The sequence below is a fragment of the Castanea sativa genome, chromosome 2 (assembly GCF_040712315.1).
Source record: "Castanea sativa cultivar Marrone di Chiusa Pesio chromosome 2, ASM4071231v1".
NCBI lineage: Eukaryota > Viridiplantae > Streptophyta > Magnoliopsida > Fagales > Fagaceae > Castanea > Castanea sativa.
Genome location: NC_134014.1, coordinates 51,172,612 through 51,193,253, shown reverse-complemented (window position 1 = coordinate 51,193,253; position 20,642 = coordinate 51,172,612). Strand labels below are relative to the sequence as shown.

Here is a 20,642-nt window from a genome sequence, read left to right as displayed (position 1 = left end):
TCTTATATTCTACATACTTTGCAAAATTTCTAGAAAATTAAATATCAATAGCTATGTCATCAATAAATTGTTTAAATTGCAAGTTTTTGTAGTTTAAAATTATGCACAAAATATAAACTTATAGATCATATAGTAAATTATATCTCATTGACACAAAATTTGGAATATGTATTAAGAGCGTAAAGAACATGCAATTTAACGGTTAGATTTTCAAAATAATAATAATTTTTATTTTATTAAGTAAGATGATAACCTTAAATTACAACAAACATATAAATAATTTTTTAAATCGTGATTTTTTTTATTCATATAATACCAATAAATATAATGCATTCACAAGTTTTAGAGATGTAATTTTAAAATTTAAGTTTTTGGGCCATAATAAAGACTCTGAAATTCAAAGTGATGTTTAAGACAAAAGAAAAAGACAGGCGTGTAGGAAACTGGGACCAAGAGCAGAAAAATAAAGGTTAATGATAATACACTGTTGGCGCAATTATAATTGGAAAAACTGAACCTGGCCACTACCCACCCAGCCCCATGACCCATCCTCAATTGCCCCTTTACTTTCATAACGGCACTCCCTCGCGTTCTCACTCTCTCTCTCACGCTCCTTTCCTCCCCCATCCTCTCTGGTAGCTGTCCATTTTAAAAGAAATAAGTTATTTTTTATTAAATTTTTTAAAAAATAGAATAAAATACAAATTTCACTTGGCTGAAATTCGTTTCAATTCTTTAAGTTTATTTTTATTTAATTAATTTTTTTAAGTTTTAAATTTATTTATTTCAAGTATTCTATTCAATATTCTAAAATGAATAAAGGATAAATTGAAATTATACTCTTAAGGTTTATGAATGTTTGAATTTTATACATCTAAATTCTAAAACATCAAGATGTAAAATTCATATATCTCTAAATTTTAGGGAGTAAAATCTGAATGCTCCAAAAATTTAGAGGGTAAATTCTAAATTTTAAAATTTCAAGGTGTAAAAATCAAACACTCCTAAATTTTATGGGTAAAATTCACATTTTGAAATTTTAGGGTGCAAAATTTAAATACTCACAAACTTTAAGGGTATAATTTACAATTTAGCATTAAATAAATTTAAAAATTAAATAATTCAATTGAAAGAAAGCTTGATAAAAAAAAATTGAAAGAAATCAAAGTTAAAGAATTAAAATAAATTTCAGCCAAACTTTTTTTTTTTTTTTGGTGAGAAACACACACACAAGCTTAGAGTACACAATTTACATTTTAGCTTTAATTATAATATCACACATTTATAATAATTTCAATTTTTTTTAAGAATATGTTGAATAAAAAAGCTAGGGAGCTCCCATCAAAAAAAAAAAAAAAAAAAGCTAGGGAGCTACGTGAACAGGCAGCGCGCGTGGGAATAGATCTGTTGATTCTGTTCTTTTGGGAAAATCAAATTTTTTTGGGTTGTAGGCTTTTTTAAAACAGTGACCATATTTTTTTCATTGCTAAGAGACGAGATCTTCTCTCGCTTGTTAGAATCAAAACCCCAAACACAGACACAAAACACAAACACAAACACACCACACTTCGTATGTAGTACAACTCCTCTCTCTCTCTCTTTCTCTCTTCTTCTTGTCTTCTTACTTTCAGTTCCGTTACTCAACAGCACCAGAAGAAGAAGCAGAAACACAACAACAACAACAACAAAAAAGACCAAAATCACTGGAAAGCAATATATTCTACTTTCAATCACTTGGGAAAAGAAAGAGAGAGAGAGAGAGAGAGAAAGGTTTTTTCTTTTTTATTCTTTTTTTATTTCAGTGTTCGGTTTGGTTAAGGATTTTCTTTTGTTGTTTGTTCCCTTGTTGTACTTGTTACAAAACGAGTTCGTCGTCCGAGGTATCTCTCTCTTTTCACTTCTTCCCTGCCTCTGTTTTTTTTTTTTTTTTTTTTTTTCTTCTCAAATGTGTTTTCCACTCTTCATGTTTGAGATTGTTGTTTTGCTTGTTATTATTTTGTGGGTTTGTAAGGTTGAATTTTAGTGTGTGTGATTACTGATTAGGTCGTTTTGGGGTTTGGATCTTACTTAAGAACTTGTATTTATAAGAGAACCCTTTGGTTAAAGCTTTGTCCTTTAGATCTAATTGATTTGAAAATTTAAGTTCAGTAGTTCTGTTTGTTTGTAGTTTGTACTAGAGCGGTCAACCTCTATTTTGTCTTAGTTTTTTTTCGTAATTAATTGAAAATTTTAAAGATGCCGATTCTTCAGCACTTTGACAATTTGGGCTTTTGGATATGTAGAAATTCTGAACTTGTTGACACTGCATGAGTTGGATTGACTCGGTGTTTTTTTATGTCATATGTATGTGGGTTTGGTTTGAATTAATATTTATGACTTCTGTTGTTTCTATGGATTCACTTTTTGCATTGATGAAATGAAAATTGAGTAATATGCTGATCTTGCTAGTGATTTGTATAGTTAAGTAGTTATTTGGTTTTATATGTCAATCCCTAAAACGATGAATTCAACCATTACTTGGAGACCCTTTTAGGAACTTTCCTTAGAAAAAATGGGAATGGATATTCCTTAATTCAAAATTCTCTACACCTATAGCCTGGATTTTCTAGAATTATTAGTGTTAGGAAATTTGTAATGCAATTTATATGTTAATACATTTAGGAAATCAGGTAGTTATTTAGAATGAAGATATAGTTTGGATAAGAGCATGATAGGGAAACCAACTTGTGTTTCTTTCTAGTGCAGTTAGAGTAGTTTAGTAAAGTTAATATTTTTATTCAATGGATCATGGATTAGTGGTTATGCATGATAACATGGGCTGATGTGTATTTAACAAGTACTATTACATTCAAGTTCTTATGTACAGTCCCCAATCTACAGTGACTGCACTATGCTTTCTTGCCACAGAATGTTTCTGGGGGGTTTATTGGCTTTGGTTGGCAGTAATGACATTCTTCCAGCCAGTTGCTAATCCAATGTGTCATATTTGTGCAGTGTTGAAGTATTTATTCAGTTCAGCTAGTTGATGAGGAATTAACTTGTCAGCTCTATGAATACTGATTAGTTCGTTGCTGAGCATGGATAAAGTGTCATCTGACTGTCCGTATCCAGGTTGCTTCTTCTGTGTCATGAAGGAAGGAAATCCGAGCAAGCGCAGAGCAAGTATACTGAAATTTTTTAGAGAACTTCCTTCACAGGATGATGATGGTCAGGTTCTCCCAATCAGTGGTCTTTGGAATACTGCCATGGCACACCCAAATGACCAGGAGTTTATTGATTTGGGAATATTTGAATGCATGGCTGCACTCATATGGAAGGGCCTAAAAAATCGCCGTTGGCTTGCTCATGACCAAAACATATACATTCCATACTATGCAGCCCATATAATTGGATCCTACACCATGAACATGGAAGAATTTGCAGATAGTGCTGTTCATGCTGGAGTGATCCCTCCATTGGTTGAACTTCTAAGTGGGAGGTTAACTTGGGTTGAACAAAGAGTAGCAGTTCGAGCTTTAGGACACTTGGCTACATATTCCAGCACTTTTCCTGCTTTAGCAAGTCATGGTGAGATTCTGGAGCTTTCCATTCAGCTAGCAATGAGTTCCCTAGAAATAGTTTACTCACATTTTTACCAGTATGTTGATAGAAGGCTAAGTTATCACTGTGATCTGCTTACCCGTGGCATGGGTGGTGTTGAAATGGAGTCCAGAAAGGCAGAGGAATGGGCTAGTCAGTTACAGTGCTGGTCCCTTCAGCTCATCAATTGCTTTGCTTTTAAACCTGAATTTCTTCAGACTATATGCAAGTCTGAATTCTTAATAAAGCTACCAGGAATGTGGGGTGGACTTGTTAATGAAAATTCTCCTGCTGGTATTGGTTTATTAAGAACAATCTGCCATCATAAGCTGGGCAGGGGACCTGTTGCTAGTTGTACTGGCATTATAGAAGCATTATGCAATATTGCTCGATCGTCAGATGATTGGCAATATATGGCCATTGATTGTCTTCTATGGTTGCTACAAGACCCAAGTACTTGTCATAAGGTGTGCATCTTTCACATTATGCTGCATATACTTCACCCTGCATCCAATTTTAATTTTCCAAAGATTCCTGGCAAATCCATATGGCACAACAGATCTAATTAAAACCTTTTAGTAACTGTTAATGTGGATTATTTAGTTTTTTTTTTGTCCTCCAATTATTAATAATCATTGTCATAAATTTTAGATGTAGAAGTTATGGTCTATTAAATCCTTATATTAAATTTTATTGTCCTCATTTCTTATGTTGAAAACATCACTTATGCTATTTGTATTCGATTTTTATCGTGGACAGTTTATACCTGTAACAGTGGGCTGAAGTATTGCATCTTATATTATAAAATGACTATTTCTTACTCTTGAAAAACCCTTTGCATTTAGGAGCCTATCACTTCATCTAGGGAAATTTGGAATAAATATCTTCTGAATTCTGATGTTTTCGTAGGTATTCCTTGCATGAGTCATGCAAGATGGTTAACCTTTCCCAAATTGTTTGAACAGACCCATCTTTAATCCTTATCTATATTAAGTTGTCTATTTTTCTGAAGAATCATTATTCATCTGATACAGTTTATGTTTGATCAAGATATCAATTAATAGCTGGATCAACGTCTAACTAAATATTAATGCTAGGCACAACTCTTTTAGGTTTTAGAAAGTTCTGCCTTACCTCAAAGCATTACCTTTTTTTTTTTTGTGCATAAGTAAGATGTTTTATTAAAAGAAAGGAAAGCTCAAAATGGTAAGCTTCCCTAAAGAATTACAAACGGACATTCAAATGGTCCAAAAAATCAATTATAGAACTGTATTTCACCCCCACCTAATCATAATGCAATATCCAAACAAAGATCTTAGAAAACTATTTTTAATATCCAGTGTTAATTCCTCTTCATCATTGAAAGTCCAATGGTTTCTCTCTCTCCAAACGGTCCACTTTATACAATGAGGAGTTGCTTCCTGCACAACCCAGTTTTGATGACATCTGAACGCATCACTCCATAAAAACAGCAAATATATCACCTGCTTTTGCACCACCCTTATCACTCCAAAAGCTGTAAGTGCAAAAGACCACAGCTGTTGGGCCATTGGAAAATGAAGTAGCAGATTTCACAGCTACACTTGCACATTATACGTCTAGCAACAACCACCATCTTCCTTTTAATAAGATTATCCAAGTTTAGGATAGAATTTTTGGTCGTTGTTCATGCAAAGAAAGCCGCCTTGTGTTGTATCTAAGGGAATTGTGATGAAGGGACATGTCTCAAACACTCATAAAAAGATCTTACACTAAACCTCCCTTTCCCATTCAGAATCCAAAGTAAGCAATCCTATTACCTTCTGAAATTTACTTGGAGTAAGGAAAATGTATCAATTTATTCACCGCTTCTAGTTCCCAATCATGAAAAGTCCCAAAGAATCATGGGTTCCAATACAAACTTCTATTATCCCCTCTAAATGAAATCAATTAGTTCACTGTAACATCCTTATTTGCAGCAATCAAATATAACTCTAGGTACAATTCCTTCAATGAATGATCCCCACACAAAATGTCATGCCAAAACCTGATTCTTTTACCATTCCCTGCCCTAAAAGACAAGAAATCAGAGAATCTATCCCAGCCAGCCCAAATGCCTTTCCACAAGCTATATCCATGAGGTATTCTTGCTATAGCTGTAGTCTAGTCTCCCCAAGCTTGTCACCATTCTTGCATTATGCATAAACACCTCTACATTGAAAGATGGTAAGCAGAGCCCCACTCCCTTCTTGTTTTCTGTAGTTAAATGTATAGATTAATATGTCCTATTAATAAATAAATGTTTGTTTACATGTTACTCACTTGTGCATATTGGACTTTGAAAGTTAAAACTAATGGGTCTACTCAAATTGCAATCAAAATTCCAGAGATAGAAGCAGGTTTGACCAACTGTTTTGCTATCATAGGATAAACTGTTAATTATGCAAGCACTTGGGAGTCCATAGACAAAAATTCGCTCCTTTATTTTTTCAGAGACCAGCATTCTTATGCTTTTGAGAGCAGCTCATATTGGCTTGACTATCACCAAAATTAATACTTAGGTTGAGTGCTATCATATTTTTATCTTTTTGTTGACAGTAAATCACTGAAATGTGTTTCATAAAGTGCTAATGGTAACTGGCTAACTGCTAACTTATAGAGAACACACTTTTCAGTGGCTTTTGAGGCGCCCCTTGATGTGAAAGTCAAGACAAATGTCTCAAACATAACCTTTAGGCTTAATTCTAGGGTCACACCAAGATTTTAAGGCTTTCATTTGCCATTTTCTTTTCACCTTAAGCCTCAGTATATGTATGAAACATGCACCTCATATGAGTTCTTTTCAACTTTATAACTTCTTTTTTTTTTTTTTTTTGATAGGAACTCTATAGCTTTTTGGTTCCTTTAATGTTCAAATCACTACTTTATTCTTTAAATTATACTGTACGACTGAAGATGAAAAAATCTATGCAGCACAAGTAAGCGTATTTATGAATAGTACACAATTAAGAAAGGCAACATATTGGAGATGCTATCATCTGGTCTTGTATCTTGAAAATTGAAGACTGTGTTTTGATATGGACTTCATGGTTGCATGTCACTGGCTTTAAACTTTGTGTTTGAGTTCTTGCCTTAATTAGGGAGCTCAAATGGCAAGCCTGCTGGAAACCTTACAATATCATAAACTCCTTTTTCAGTATCATTCTATTAAATCAATGAATTTTCTTATATAAATTTAATATCATAGTACTCTCACCTTGTGATTTTTATTTATTTTTTACGACCTAATATTGGTATTGTGATACGGAGTTCTCGGCCATAAATGCTGTTTACAAAGATGCACTCTACATTGTTAGAACCTTGTTCGTTCAAAATGTAATATAGTTTTGCTTCACATTGTCTTGCCATGTTTTCTAAGTTACAAATGGTAATTTAAGAATTAATTTCAAATTTTGACAGTTTGAAGTATCATTTTGTGGGGCTATGATTGAGTGAACGCCATGATAAACTTCTTAGGAAGAATCAACTTATACTTAACTATAGTACCTCCTGATTTGTTTTTCAGGTTATCGATAAGGCGGTACCAGCACTTGTAGATCTTGCAGAGATATCAGCTCTAGGTGATCACAAGAAGCTTGGTGATACCATTGTATCTGTTCTTCAGGAATGCATCCAATCACAAGGGAATGGACGTAACTCTCTCAGCAACCGCACAAAAGAACAGATCGAGGAACTACTAAATTCTAGGCAGAGATTGAAATGGGAAAAGAGCATGCCAAAGGAGGATCTCCACATTAAACAGGCAGCAGCCCTAGTGGTCAAGCTTGAAGGAAATTCCCTTTTTTCATCAGGTAATATATCTGGAGCTGCATCGAAGTACTCAGAAGCATTGGCATTGTGTCCAATGAGATCCAAGAAAGAGAGAGTGGTTTTATACAGTAATCGAGCTCAGTGTTATCTTCTGTTGCAACAACCTTTGTTTGCCATAAGTGATGCTACACGTGCTCTTTGTCTTCACAATCCTCTTAACCGTCATGCCAAAAGTTTATGGAGAAGGGCTCAGGCTTATGATATGCTGGGTTTAGCTAAGGAGAGTTTGTTAGATGCCATTCTGTTCATAAATGAGTGCTCGCAATCCAATGACCCTGATCTGTCATTGAGGCAAAATAAGGTTCCTGACTATGCTGAACGATTAGTGAAGAAGCAGATGCGTGCAGCTTGGTTATTCAGGGAGGCAGCTATCAAACATGGGGGTGTCCATTGTGAGGGTGATGCTGGTGACATGTATGGCCGAGAGACTGATGATTCTGAGTGGGAGACAGCTAGTGAAAGTGATATTGGAAATGATGGAAGAGATGAGATGGGTGATGATGATGATGATGACAGTGAATGGAAGAATGAGGACGAGAGGAAAGATAAATATGATAAACCCTCAATAAAAGGTATTGTTCAAGACTTCTATAACTGCTAACTTTATGTACTCGGTGTTTTGGATCTTTCAGAATGCTGAGGGCAAGTGGTCCATATGTGGAGAGTAAATCCCACAATCCAATTTGCCCAACCTATCAAATGATGTTAACTGGCCTTGATGAAAAATTTAACCATATGACGAATCAAATTTTTTTATGGTCAAAGGTGATATTTATGTGAAACTTTAGAAGAGTTAAATTAAACGGTTTCCATCGACAGTTAACTGTGTGCTTTACTTAAAAAATAATGATAATAATAAAAAATTTAAAAAAAAAAAAGGAAGAAAAGATAACTGTCTGGAAATAAAAAGAACATGGTTCTTGCATATAGTTGTCAGTTCTCTCAATGAAAATTCTACTTCACTGTGATATGATAATAATGCTTAATTCGTGTGGCAAAATTATAAATAGGCTAGAATATCTTTAAAATTACCCCTTTTTCTTTTTGGCTATTTTAAAGTACCTCCTGCTTTTGGCTTTCATAAGTTTACATGTTGACTTTTCTTGAAGACATTTAGAGTTGGACATAGTTTATACAACCCATTTTGGAGGAATTCCTCCAAACTAGGTTTGGTGGCACAATTAAAAATTGACTAGTATCTCACATGAACAATTAAATGAGCTATCAGACCCAAAATAGTCTTTAACTGCTTAGTTATGGCGCTCGCCACCCCGACCACCGTTGGTGGCTCCTAAGATCAAACCCTCTCTCTTCCTAAAGTTGAACCACCACGAATGAGTGTCAAGATCCTCTCACTGTTCCTCACAGACCCACACTCTCTTTTTGATCTAAAGCGGAGGCTGCCACTCCACGACAGCAATTCTTAGCTTGGTTTGACCTAGTCTAAACCCCCACCCTCTCTCTCTCTCTAAAGCCTAACCCTCACTCACATCTCTCATATATCTCTCTACCTTAATTTTCTCTCTCTGGCGATGGTTCTTTGATTTCAGGGATGTTGTTTTGGAGATCTAACTGAGCCATGGTGAGGACTAGAAATAGCGAATGGTTACGAAATGGGTATTTGCAAAAGTTGGGTTTTAGGGGCTGAGGAGGAGAACATGAGTTGGGTTTGTAAGGAACCAATGGAGAGAGAAGTGGGTTAGGAGTTGTAAGGGCAGAGAGAGAAAAGGTGATGCAGAACGTGTAGGTGAATAGTAGTAAATAAAAGAACAAAACAAACCCAAGGTTTCACCACCTTGGGGTGTTTGGCATCATCACCAAATGTACAACACAAATCAGAAAATATCCTCTTATTTCAAAATACACTACCACAGAATGTTTGGAGTGCCTCTTCTTATAGGTTCCAGATTACAACCATAATAAATGCCCACCGATTTGAAGGTACAGAAGTCAAAAACAAGGGTTACAAAGATCAATTTGAAGATACTGAGGACAAAAGTAAGGGGTAGTAGTACAACCCCCTGATGGGGAACGTAAGTGGCAGCCCACTTTGAAGACCTATAAGAGGTGAGAAGCTGGTTCTAATGCTCAAGCCTTAATTTAGGATGTTTCAGATGATGGGACGCTACCTTGCGTAGTCTGTTTTTACTGTTTAGTTGCTGCTGGATCAGTTTTAATTAAGTTCTATTAGAATAAGGGCAAGTTGGTAATTTCCAGAAATCTGTAAAGGGCTGTCCTTGTCCGTACCAAAGGCCTGTGAGTCTTATTTTATGTTTTCCTACTAGGAAAAGGATAACTATAACCTCTATATAAAGGCTCTTTTGTAGTCATGTTATTTCAGAATATTTTGATTAATAAAATTCAGCAGCTTATTTTAATCTTTTGTTTGTGTGATGCAAACTTCTCCAAAGTGTAATGCCAAGGAACCCTAGGTGTGATGCTTAGGAAGACCTAGGTGCGATTTCCTAGTGTTTTATTTACGTTATTTTCTGTTTATCCCATGTTTCAGCCCCAAACAGCCGTCAACATTCATTCTTTTCTAACCTAAACTCTTAAACACCAATCCTTATTCAAGAATTCATCAAGAAACCTAGTATAGTGCTGAATTTCTTAACGGTCTTGCATACCCCCCCCCCCCCCCCCCCCGGCGCCAAAATAGAAAATAACTATCTAAGCTATCTGGTGTTCGAACCAACTCCCCAAGGTGAGAGAGACAACCTTGTTAAGTAAACTCCTGTGTTCAAAGGATGTCAAGCATTAGGAAATGAATCGTCATCGTCTAGCCATAAGACTAAGGTCACTGGGTTAGTGCTACGTCGCCTACACCTCCCCTAAACTCTTGTAATAGGTGGGTGATGTCCCTGATCTAGTGATGCATCCACACCACTCTGGTAGTGCTTGAATAAATATGGATCAAGTTGCTGTAGATCGTCTCTGATAATCCAAGTGCAGTCAGACTTTGGTCATCCTTACCAGAGAACCTAAAAGCGTTGAATCGCTCCACCCCTAAACAACCTGCAATCCAAAATAGCATCAATGGATTCTTTATGTGCTTGTGGAATGTGTAGTGGGGCAGGGTTAGGTGTACGGCTAGTTGGGAGGGGGGGGGGTATGCAACTAAATCCTCAATGTTAAAATTCAAGCTAATGCCATGGTCATAGGGAAGATCAATAACATACGCATTCTGGCCTACCCACTTTAGAACTATGAATGGGCCAACACTATGAGCTTGCAAGTTCCTAATGGTCCCGGAAGGAAATCGATCGATCCTAATACGGATGTTATATAGTCCCCTACATTAAACTCTAGGTATCGACAATGAGAATCAACCTAATTTTGTAACAAGCATTACTCTCATGAAAATGCTTACTAATCTCTTGGTGCAAGTCAATGAATGTGCGGAGAAAAAGACTCAGTGGATTCAAACATACGAACATGAGGTGACATAGGGAGGAGGATTGGCCTTGTGACCGTGCACCACCTTAAATGGGCTCATGCCAATGGTTCTATTAGCTGAGTTATTGTATGCAAACTGGTTTGTAGGGAGGATAGTGTCCCAATTTTGAGTGTGTTCATCCACAAGCCACCACAACAAATTCCCTAGGCTTTGATGACAACCTTGATCTGGCCGTTTGAGGATGATAAGTTGTATAGAACTTCAATTTCATATCAACAAGGTGCCACACGGTTTTTCAGAAATAACTCATAAAGCGAACGTCCCTGTTTGACATGATGGACTTTGGGAGACCATACAATTTGACAACTTCTTCAAAATACAACCTGGCAATTTTGGACGCATCTGACTTCTTGCTTGGAGCAGGGGAGGAAATGTGCCATTTTAGAGAACCTATTGACAACAACGAGAATGGACTCATGCTTCTTAATGGTTAGAGGGAGGCCTAACTCAAAGTCCATGCTTATATCTTGCCATGGTCAATTGGGTATGGGCAGGGGAGTGTAAAGGCCAACTTTTTGCTTACAATGTTTGGCCAGTTGATATTGGCAACACTGATCAGTTACCTTGGCAAATGATGGTTTGGTATTTTGATGGCACTATAGGTATATTTTTGTTTTGTTTTGGTTTTTTTTTTATTTTTGGTTTGGTTTGGTTTGGAAGGTTGGGTTTTTGGATCGGTTGTGGTTGTAGGTGTTATGTTTTGAAGGGGTGGGGGCTCTTGGGTTCAGAGTCGTGCAAGGGGAAGGGTGGTGGGACTAACAGGTTTTGGGGGATTTGTGGTGGGATTTGGGGTCTGTTTGTGGGCAGCAGCGGCTTGATGGGGCTTGTACAAGATGTCTTGGGGTAGGTACTTGAAAGTAATGCGAGTCATGATTTACCAGGTCTGTGAATGAAGCTTCTTCTGTGTTTTGTTGTGGCTAAGTTGTGAAGGGGTGCTGTTCCGAGTGTGGATGGGGCTTGCTGTTTTAGGCGATTAGTGGGGGTTGGGTTGGTGGGATAAAAAACGCTCTGATACAAAGTTGATGCAGAATGTGTAGGTAAATAGTAGTAACTTAAAGAACAAAACATATAATTCAAGGCTTCACCACGTTGGGGTGTTTGGCATCACCACCAAACGTAACACAAATCAGACAATATCTTCTTATTTCAAAACACACTACCACAAAATGTCTGGGGAGCCTTTCTTATAGTTTATTGACAGTATGATTGATGGTCTATTACTCTTAATACAAAGTTCTGGAAAATTGAAATCTTTACAAAATCAAATATTAACTGTACCCTAAACATATCATTTTTTCCAGTATAATCTACAAATATTAATTCCATGATTGGGTGTCAATGTTTAAACTACTGTTTGTGAAGTGTAAAATTTAAAACGGATTTGACTTTTTGGTGGTAGATGTTTAAAGCCAAGCTTGTCTGCAGGTTTTTTTTTAAAAAAAAAACCATATCCTGCGCTCTGCTCTGCAAAAAGTTGGTTTGGCATGAATTGATTATGTGGTGGGTTTAAGGCCTTTTGTCCCTTGGACCATATAATAAATTGGAAAGGATTGATAACCAATCATCTTAATATGTTTCAAAGATTGAATATTATAATATTTTTTATTCATTGCAAAGTTTGTCGCTTTTTTTTGTTTTATTTTTCACTTGCCAAGTTCTTATATAGTGTTTATTTTGTTCTTTTTGTGCCTTTCATGTGGGACTTGTTAATATTGTGTTAGAACCTTGATATGGAACAGACATAAAGCATGGATACAATGTGCAGCTTGCGGAGGATGAACCTTGAATTGTAGATGGGTGAACCATCATCAAACAGAAACACTTATTGTGACATACATAACAGGGCCACGAATGAGGCAGATTTGTTGGGTTTGTTGGGTTTCGCGTTTGGCACCTATAGCCACCTTGATAACAGTGGCAGTTGTAACTTCCATCTCATATCAAGCAGCTTGGAAAGGAAACATGTTTTGGGTCATTGTGTTTGAGAGCAAAAACTTGTTTTATATCATTGTTATTATTTATCATTTTCTTTTCTTTTTCATTTTTTAACAAAATTTTCTTATTAAAAATCAACTGTAGAAAAATGAACAAAGATTTTGAGTCTAGAGTATGTGAAACTTTTCAAGTGATGTAAGAGGTTTGTATATATAAAACCTTTGGGGTTTATTGAATTTGAAATGCATATTTCTGTATCTGAATGATAGTGTGAATGTATGCTTTTCATTTGATATGTTCTTTCTCTGAGTTTTTAAGAGTGCATTTGGATGCACTTTATTGATTGTTTGGTTGCTGAAAGTATAGTAGAAAGATGAGGAAAATTATTTTTTCATTGTGGAACCTGCCAAGACAAGCTGGTATTTTTAGGCTTGACAAACGTACACAAGCTCACATTATTGAGCATATTGTCCCAAAAAATATTCTCATAATCATGTTAGTAATTTACTTGGATTATTGCTGTTGCAGAAGTAGGGTGCTTCTTCTTGGTGGGTCTTTTTCAGAAAGTGTCTGCAGACTTTGAGGCAGTGTTATTTTCATTTCTGAAAGTGCCTGCATCTATATATTATAATCGTACTTGTTACTTTGCCAGGAATATGTCAGTTTTCTTTTTTCTTTTTTCTTTTTTGATAGGAAAATATGTCAGTTTTCATTGTCTAAACTTCATCATTAGAAATGCACTGGCTAGGAATATGGCAATTTTCGCCCATGGTCTTTAGGTGAAATGTATAAGAAAAGTTTTTTTTTTTTTTTTTTTGGGGGGGGGGGGGGGGGGAGGGTAAAAAAATTAAGGGATAGGTTAAAATGCATTAATTTTTTTTAATCAAGTAATATTTTTATATATTGTTTTAAAAATAAAGTCAAATTGTACGCATATATTTAAATAATACACAAAATCATAATAAATTTGTGTGTAAGTTAATGAATCATTAAAATTTATATTTTCTTAAAAAAAAACATGTGCATTACAACTTATAATTAAATATTTATTAATTTTTAACCTGTGTTCTTGAGACACTTGTTGATGAGTTCTAAAGATGACAACTTTTATTGTTGAAATATGATCTTCAATAGTGACATGATTTTATTGGACCAAAATGGCCACAAACAGGTGTGTTTTCTAATTTAGTCCAACTTACTTTTATTATATTATATTAGTATTTAGTTTGAAAATCTAATAAAATAAATATAATAATATTTAAATAAAAATAAAAATTTGAAAATTATATGCAGATGAATAAAGTTAATGGTTTGATTAACTGGTGTCCTTAAAGTATTTGTTAATAAATAATTTTAGAAAAGTTTTATGTTTAATAGCACTTTCATTATAAAAAGTTGTCATTAAAATTAATTAATTTTTTCTTTTTTCATAACAAATTTTTAAAAATAATTGCTAAATCAATACTCTTAGGGAATTTGTTAACTTTTTTTCAAAGATAATAGGAGATATTAAAGGATATCCTAAAAGTATTGGTTTAGAAAATATTTTTAAAAACATTTTATAGAAAAATGATAAGGAAATTTTTTTTACAGCTTTTTATATATTTCATAAAAATTATTTCAAAACTTTGCAAATATAATTTATTAACAATTGACCTAAGGGACTCATTAATGTTACCCAAGTTAGTCAATCACATCAAAAAACCTTATAAGTAGTTTGAAGTTGTTAGTTATTTTCCAAATAATAGCAAATGATTGAATGAGAACCTTGTGTCAAATTCCTAATGGTGCAAATAATAAGTAGCTGGAAGTTGTTTGTTATATCGGATTGCAGGCAACTAATGGGGCAATTTCCTAACCTAAATGTCAAGCATTGCTATAGGGAGGCAAACTAGTACATAAACAGACTAGCGAAAATGGGAGCAACTCGTCAGCAAGACTTTTTATTATTTTTCAGTCCCCCACTGAATATTATTTTGTTAATGCTTTATGATTCAGCTGGTAAATATTATGAGAGAGCATGCTTTAACTCCTTTAATTTAAGTTAATGAAGTGATTTCCGTTCTCTACCAAAAAAAAAAAAAAAAACAAAAACAAAAGAATGAGAACCATGTGTCAACTTGGAGAGGTAACAATGTTTGATGTACTAATACTCTAGGGCCTTGACAAGAAAGAAATGTCCCCTCAATGATTTTTTTTTTTTTTAATTCATTTTGGTACTAGTGTATTTTGCCTCAATTATTATAAGTGGTCAATTACAATCGATAAAATTGTCATTTTTACCTAACATTTTTTTTTTCTCCGCGGACAGTTAGTGATAAAAATTAGTGTATTTCGTGGTTTAGAATTTTTTTTTAATGAAATATTTTCATAATAAATTATAGGTAGTTAGTTATTATTAGTTTTAATTTAAATTTATTATTGAATTTTTTTTTTTTTTTGTGGTTTCCTACAATGATCTTCAAAATTTTCAACCAGAGACTAATCACTGTTCGTGACAGTGGGCCCATAATAGGGTAAATTGCTAGCTTAGGGAGTTTTTTCAAAGTGTTGGTACCTGAACTTGAACTAGGGAGCTCTAGTTAAGCCCAAGACAGTCACTTTGAGACCAAGTGCCCAACCACTTGGCCAACCTCACTGGGTTTAAAATTACATTTTTACTTTACTAATAACAACTCATACTACGTATGATTTGTTGTGAAAATATTGTGAATATAACATTTCTCTAAAAAAATAAATTCATATTACTTTTAAAAAAAATGCTAAGTCCACAATATTTTTATAACATTTTCACAACAAATCATAAATAGTTAGTTGTTACTGGTTCAAATTTGAACTTAACATTAAAATTATTTTTTTTCTTCAACAACAATAATCAATAACAATCTGTCACTTAAAATTTGTTATAAAAATATAAATGTTGTGCATATATTATTTCTTAAAAAAAAAAAAAAAAAAAAGCAATTCTCGTACTGCACATCCCAAGGGATTCACATCAAACGTCAGGCCCTCGATAAGGACGCAGTCGTTGAGATATTTGTTTTCTTATGCGCACGTGTACGATTGTAATTTGCAATTAACACAAGGGTCGTATTAGGAATTACGCTTACGGACCACGTGTGTGTATATACTGTATATATGCAAACTAGTCTAATTGTAATTTAAAAATACAATGCCTACGTTTACAAAAAAGCAGGCAGTGGAGCAATTAGAAAAAAGAGAGACGAAAAAAAAAAAAAAAGATAAGGAGAAAAAGAAAACAATATAATGAAATTTATTAAAAACAAATGGTATATTCATACCCTTTTAATTAAGTTTTGAATGATTGTTTTCCATTGATATTAGTGGAAATGTGGGAATAGATGTACCTTACGTGATTTGCTTTTTAGAATTTGAAGAATAAATTAAATAAAATAAAAAAATGATAAAGACAAAGAAACATGTAGAATGAAGTAATTGTTTGTTATTGAGAATATAAACTTTATATTATAAAGTTAGTGGGAATGTGAGAATTAAATATGTTTAAGAGAACAAAGGAAATAAAAAACGTAACTAAAAAAAAAACCGAATTTTAAATTCAATAATTTTTAAAAATAAAAACCGTTTGTCGGTAAATTGCTTTTTTTTTATAAAATTTATCTAAGATTTAGGAATTTTAAAATTAGTAGTTTTACTTGTCTAATCCTATTATTTAAACTTTTTAGACACGTGAGTTTTATGATATTTTAAGCATAAAATATGTAGGAATCAAAAGAGGAGAAACCGCTTTTTTAAATTTATTTAAAATTTAAGAATTTTAAAATTAGTAATTTTACGTGTATAACCTTATTATTTAAATTTTTTAAGTAGGCGAATTTTATTATATTTTTGGTATCAAATAGTAGGAATCCAAACATGATAAACTCCTTAATATAAAAGTATATACATATAGTTTCGGAGTGTCCAGTTTTTTCGATCATGGAATATGATAAAAGCCAAGAGGCATGGTTCAACACCCATTCAAGGTATTGGTTTCAAATCCTCGGATTTAATTATTGAATTAAAATAAAAGAATATGTAAACAATATTAAGAACTTTACATCAATTAATAAATTGATGTGTAATAACTAACATCACTTTTTGGTTATTTAAAATAAAAAAATCATTTAAAAATAATATATAATTGGTCAATCACTATGTTTTTCAGAATTTTTGTAGACATTTTTTTCCCTAGTTGGGTTAAAAGCTGGAATGCCACTTCACTTTATATAAAAATAAATAAATAAATAACTTGATTTGTGATTGGTTTAGATATAATCTTTTTTTTTTTAGTAATACTATAAATACAAACTATTTTACAACTACTGATGTGGTTTTAGCATTTACCAAATAATTATTGGTAAATAAAAAATGTGATGTTAATGGTGTCCCATATTAGAACTAATAAAAATTGTCACATCAATTATTTATATAAATGTTGTAAAATATTTTGTGCCAATAACATTACACTATTTTTTTACTTTATTTTAATTTGCTATTAGTTGAAACCTTCATATATTGTTAACATTTTATGAGATCTTATTGTGAAAATAAAATAAATCTTACATTTAAAATAAATTATAACCAAAATGTAAATACAGTTTTTTAGCTACAGTAAAGTAGATTCTCAAAGAGAAAAGGAAAGGTGGCAAAAAAGGCTACAATAAGTTACGAGATTAAGAGGATTGTGTCTAGTTTGGGAGAGACACACTTGATTCTTGAAAATTATCTTCAAAAAATGGCTTTTGTTAATGAATATCCTAGGTGTAGTGATTAAGGTGCATTTAATTCTTTATTAAATAGTGTTTTGTGCTTTTAAAAAAAAATAAAATCAAAAGTACACATAAAAAAAAAAACACGCACACACACACATAATTACAATGGGTTTATGTGTGTAAGCGAATGAATAATAATAAGTTTATTTTACCATCGCGTATTTTTGGCATGATGGTCACTCTATAAATACACGTTATTATGGGGTAACGGGGAGGGTCATGGTTTAAGCCTCCATAATGAAGTTTCATATACAGTAAATGATGATGAGGTGGTCTTACCTAAGTGAATGAGATTGTCATCTTGGCTTTCATGTTGATTATTATGAACGGGTTATTTGACACTAAAATTAAAAAAAATAAAAATAAATTGGACATGTGAAGCAATGGACAACAATTAACAACTACTTTTTGATTCAATTTTGGGTTATGATTGTGATTCTACTTTGTAGGAAATTGTATAAAAGTGATGACTAATACAACTTGCAATACCCTAGGCCTTCAAGCCCAAAAGGTCGAGTCCAAGGCTAACATGATTGACATTGTGTTTATAAACATAATAACATTTTAGAAAGAATAAATAGTAACTCATTAAGAATTTTATGAATAAATCAAACATAATTCACATTCTCATAAATATAACAACTATATTTATAAATCAAATTAAATGTGGGCATAGTTATATTTCTAAGCATCTAGATTCTCAAAAGAATTTAGATGTCGAGGATCATGTTAGATTTTCCAAACCAAACACTGCCTATAAGTAACAGGAAGAGGAAAAAAGAAAATAAAAAAGAATCCTTTCTTAAAATTGAAAATCCCATAGACCAACTACGAACAAATAAACTATAATAAAAAAATATATTACAACACCAAAGGTTATGCAAAAATTTGAGTAGACGACAACTAGAAGAATAATATCACCTACAAAAGAAGAAATACCATCTCGACATAACAAGGTATAAGCGTAACTCAATGAAACTAATACCACATTGAGATCACTATTGTTATTATTTTATTTATTGAGAGAAAGCCAAAAAGGTAACGACATCTCTATTATAATACAAGAACTTTTCGTGCTCGTAAGTCATTGCACTTATTTATTTATTTATTTATTTTATTTTTGAGAAAAAGGAAACAATTTTTGTTATAGAACCTTGTTTTTTATTTTATTTTTAGAAATGATATGTCCACAACATTTTTACAATAAATTCTAAGCGGTAGGTTGTTATTGGTTATTATTGTTGGGGTAAAAAAAAATAATCTTAGTGTTAGGTTCAAATTTGAACCAATAATAACTAACCACTTGTGATTTGTTGTGAAAATGTTGTGGACGTAGCATCTTTTTTTTAATTTATTTTTGTAGTGAAACTTAACTAAAGCTGGCTAAACTAAAGTTACAGAAAATAGGCATGGGGAAATATCCTTCATCCACACTGTTACTGATAAATTGCTAACATGTTTAGTTAAATTAGACAGGTTGACACTTTAAGTGCTCTGTGATTATATTTTGGTTTTTGTTTTTAAAGTTTTTTTTTTTAAAGTTATAATTTATGACTTTCACTTCTGGTAATAACTCTTTATCATCAAATTAAAACACCAATTGGTTTTTAGTGTATAGGCGAGAATTGAATCTTAGATTTCTTATTCAACTATCAGAGATTTTGCTAAGTAAGCTAACTGGAACCCATTTTTAAAGTGTATATTACTACCTATGATACCCACTCCTGTATTTATGGAAGGGTTATATATTATACTTCACTTTTTTTTTTGAAAAGATTACACTTCACTTTTTTTTTTTTTTGTAATTTTTGTTGTTGAGAAGATTACACTTCACTTTTTGATCATTTTTGTATCAACTTTACTTAAGGAATAATAAGGACCTTTATTGTTTTACCTTAAGATGCTATATATCATTAAATAATTTCACCAACAATTGCTTTACACTTATTAGGTAATTCCACCTAGAGTTCTAAAAATGAATGGATTAAATCTTATCTAATTAACATTTAGAAAAAATAATGTTAATTATCATAATTTCTCAAGTATATATAATTTTTTTTGGGAATTTTTTTACATGGATTAAATTTTAAGAACTCTAATTAAGAGGGTGGGGATTACTCTAAAAAAACAAACAAAGGATCCTAAAATCTAATTTCAGGTGAACCTGGTTGTCAGTTTTTATTACAGACAATAATTTGTTGCCGTATAAAGTTCCATAAAGATTTAAAAAAAAAAAAAAAAATTTACCCCATTGCCCAAAATTACTAAATACAAATATTCAGGACAAAAAAAAAAAAAAAAAAAAAAACGAGTAGACAATTTCCGGAAAAGGCTGCTTATACGATTCAAGATCACAAATCACAATCACAATCACAATCACAATAACACTCATTTTCTCTCCCCTCTCCTTTGCTATAAAAATATATAAAAAGCAAGCCATTGAGATGATGAAAACTCTTGCGGTCTCTCTCCTTATAGTTTGGAGTTTTCCTCTCTCCGGTTTTTTTCCTGCCATCCAAACGGTTCTTCTGGATTAGACAGAAAAGAAGAAGAAGAAAATCCTAGGGTTTCGATCGCCAAGATCTCCGTTTGAATTTTCTTAGGCGTCCGGCTTGGGCTCCTGGATAAGAGTTCTCATCAGGTAATGGAACCGATTTTACCGGAATTGGAAATTCAAATTCTGTTTTTGTTCTTCTAAATTCCAGGGGACTGTGAAATTGAATTTCTTCATTGTGTGATAATTTAGATGGATTTATATTAGGTGTTTGGGCATTAGGTTATATTTTTTGTCGAGGAAATTTAGTTTTAGGCTGGTATGGAAGTAGAAAGTAGCTAGAGTAGCTGATTGAAAATCGTATATGGCAATTAAATCAAGTTATAGCGTACTTTTTTTCCCCTCCCTAGTGTTAGGTGTTTGGGACCCTGTGTGTGTGGAAGTAGAAGAAAGTAGCTAAATTGAAAATTGTATACAGCAATTCTAGCGTGTTTGGGACTCTTTGAGAGAGAGAGAGAGAGAGAGAGAGAGAGAG

General features: G+C 33.0%; 2 protein-coding genes across 5 annotated transcripts in view; both read left to right on the top strand.

The window, feature by feature from the left end:
- Nucleotides 1–1,406: 1,406 nt before the first annotated feature.
- LOC142624503 (uncharacterized) lies at nucleotides 1,407–13,120 on the top strand. Of its 3 annotated transcripts, none has more exons than XM_075798084.1 (4): nucleotides 1,407–1,880; nucleotides 2,995–4,046; nucleotides 7,124–8,000; nucleotides 12,607–13,120. In XM_075798084.1, the coding sequence occupies exons 2-4, from the start codon at nucleotides 3,078–3,080 to the stop codon at nucleotides 12,612–12,614; spliced, it is 1,854 nt and encodes a 617-aa protein (XP_075654199.1). In that variant the 5' UTR covers nucleotides 1,407–1,880; nucleotides 2,995–3,077; the 3' UTR covers nucleotides 12,615–13,120. The 3 variants fall into 3 exon arrangements, with proteins under 3 accessions (XP_075654199.1, XP_075654198.1, XP_075654197.1); XM_075798083.1 differs by having other exon boundaries at nucleotides 1,456–1,880; nucleotides 12,651–13,120; XM_075798082.1 differs by having other exon boundaries at nucleotides 1,456–1,880; nucleotides 12,625–13,120.
- A 6,809-nt stretch (nucleotides 13,121–19,929) lies between these two features.
- The window catches only part of LOC142624143 (ABC transporter D family member 1), a 28,797-nt gene continuing 28,084 nt past the window's right edge, over nucleotides 19,930–20,642 (top strand). For both annotated transcript variants that reach the window (XM_075797658.1, XM_075797657.1), the window contains exon 1: nucleotides 19,930–20,254. The gene's annotated coding sequence lies outside the window, so the exon portion shown is untranslated. The remainder of the gene's footprint in view (nucleotides 20,255–20,642) is intronic.

What these genes read in the sequence shown, in the direction of transcription:
- LOC142624503 (XM_075798082.1), top strand. Translation starts at nt 3,078, where the DNA reads ATGGATAAAGTGTCATCTGACTGTCCGTATCCAGGTTGCTTCTTCTGT. An exon ending in ACCCAAGTACTTGTCATAAG is followed by an intron (nt 4,047 to 7,123) that starts GTGTGCATCTTT and finishes TTTGTTTTTCAG; the next exon opens with GTTATCGATAAGGCGGTACC. An exon ending in TGATAAACCCTCAATAAAAG is followed by an intron (nt 8,001 to 12,624) that starts GTATTGTTCAAG and finishes GATATGGAACAG; the next exon opens with ACATAAAGCATGGATACAAT.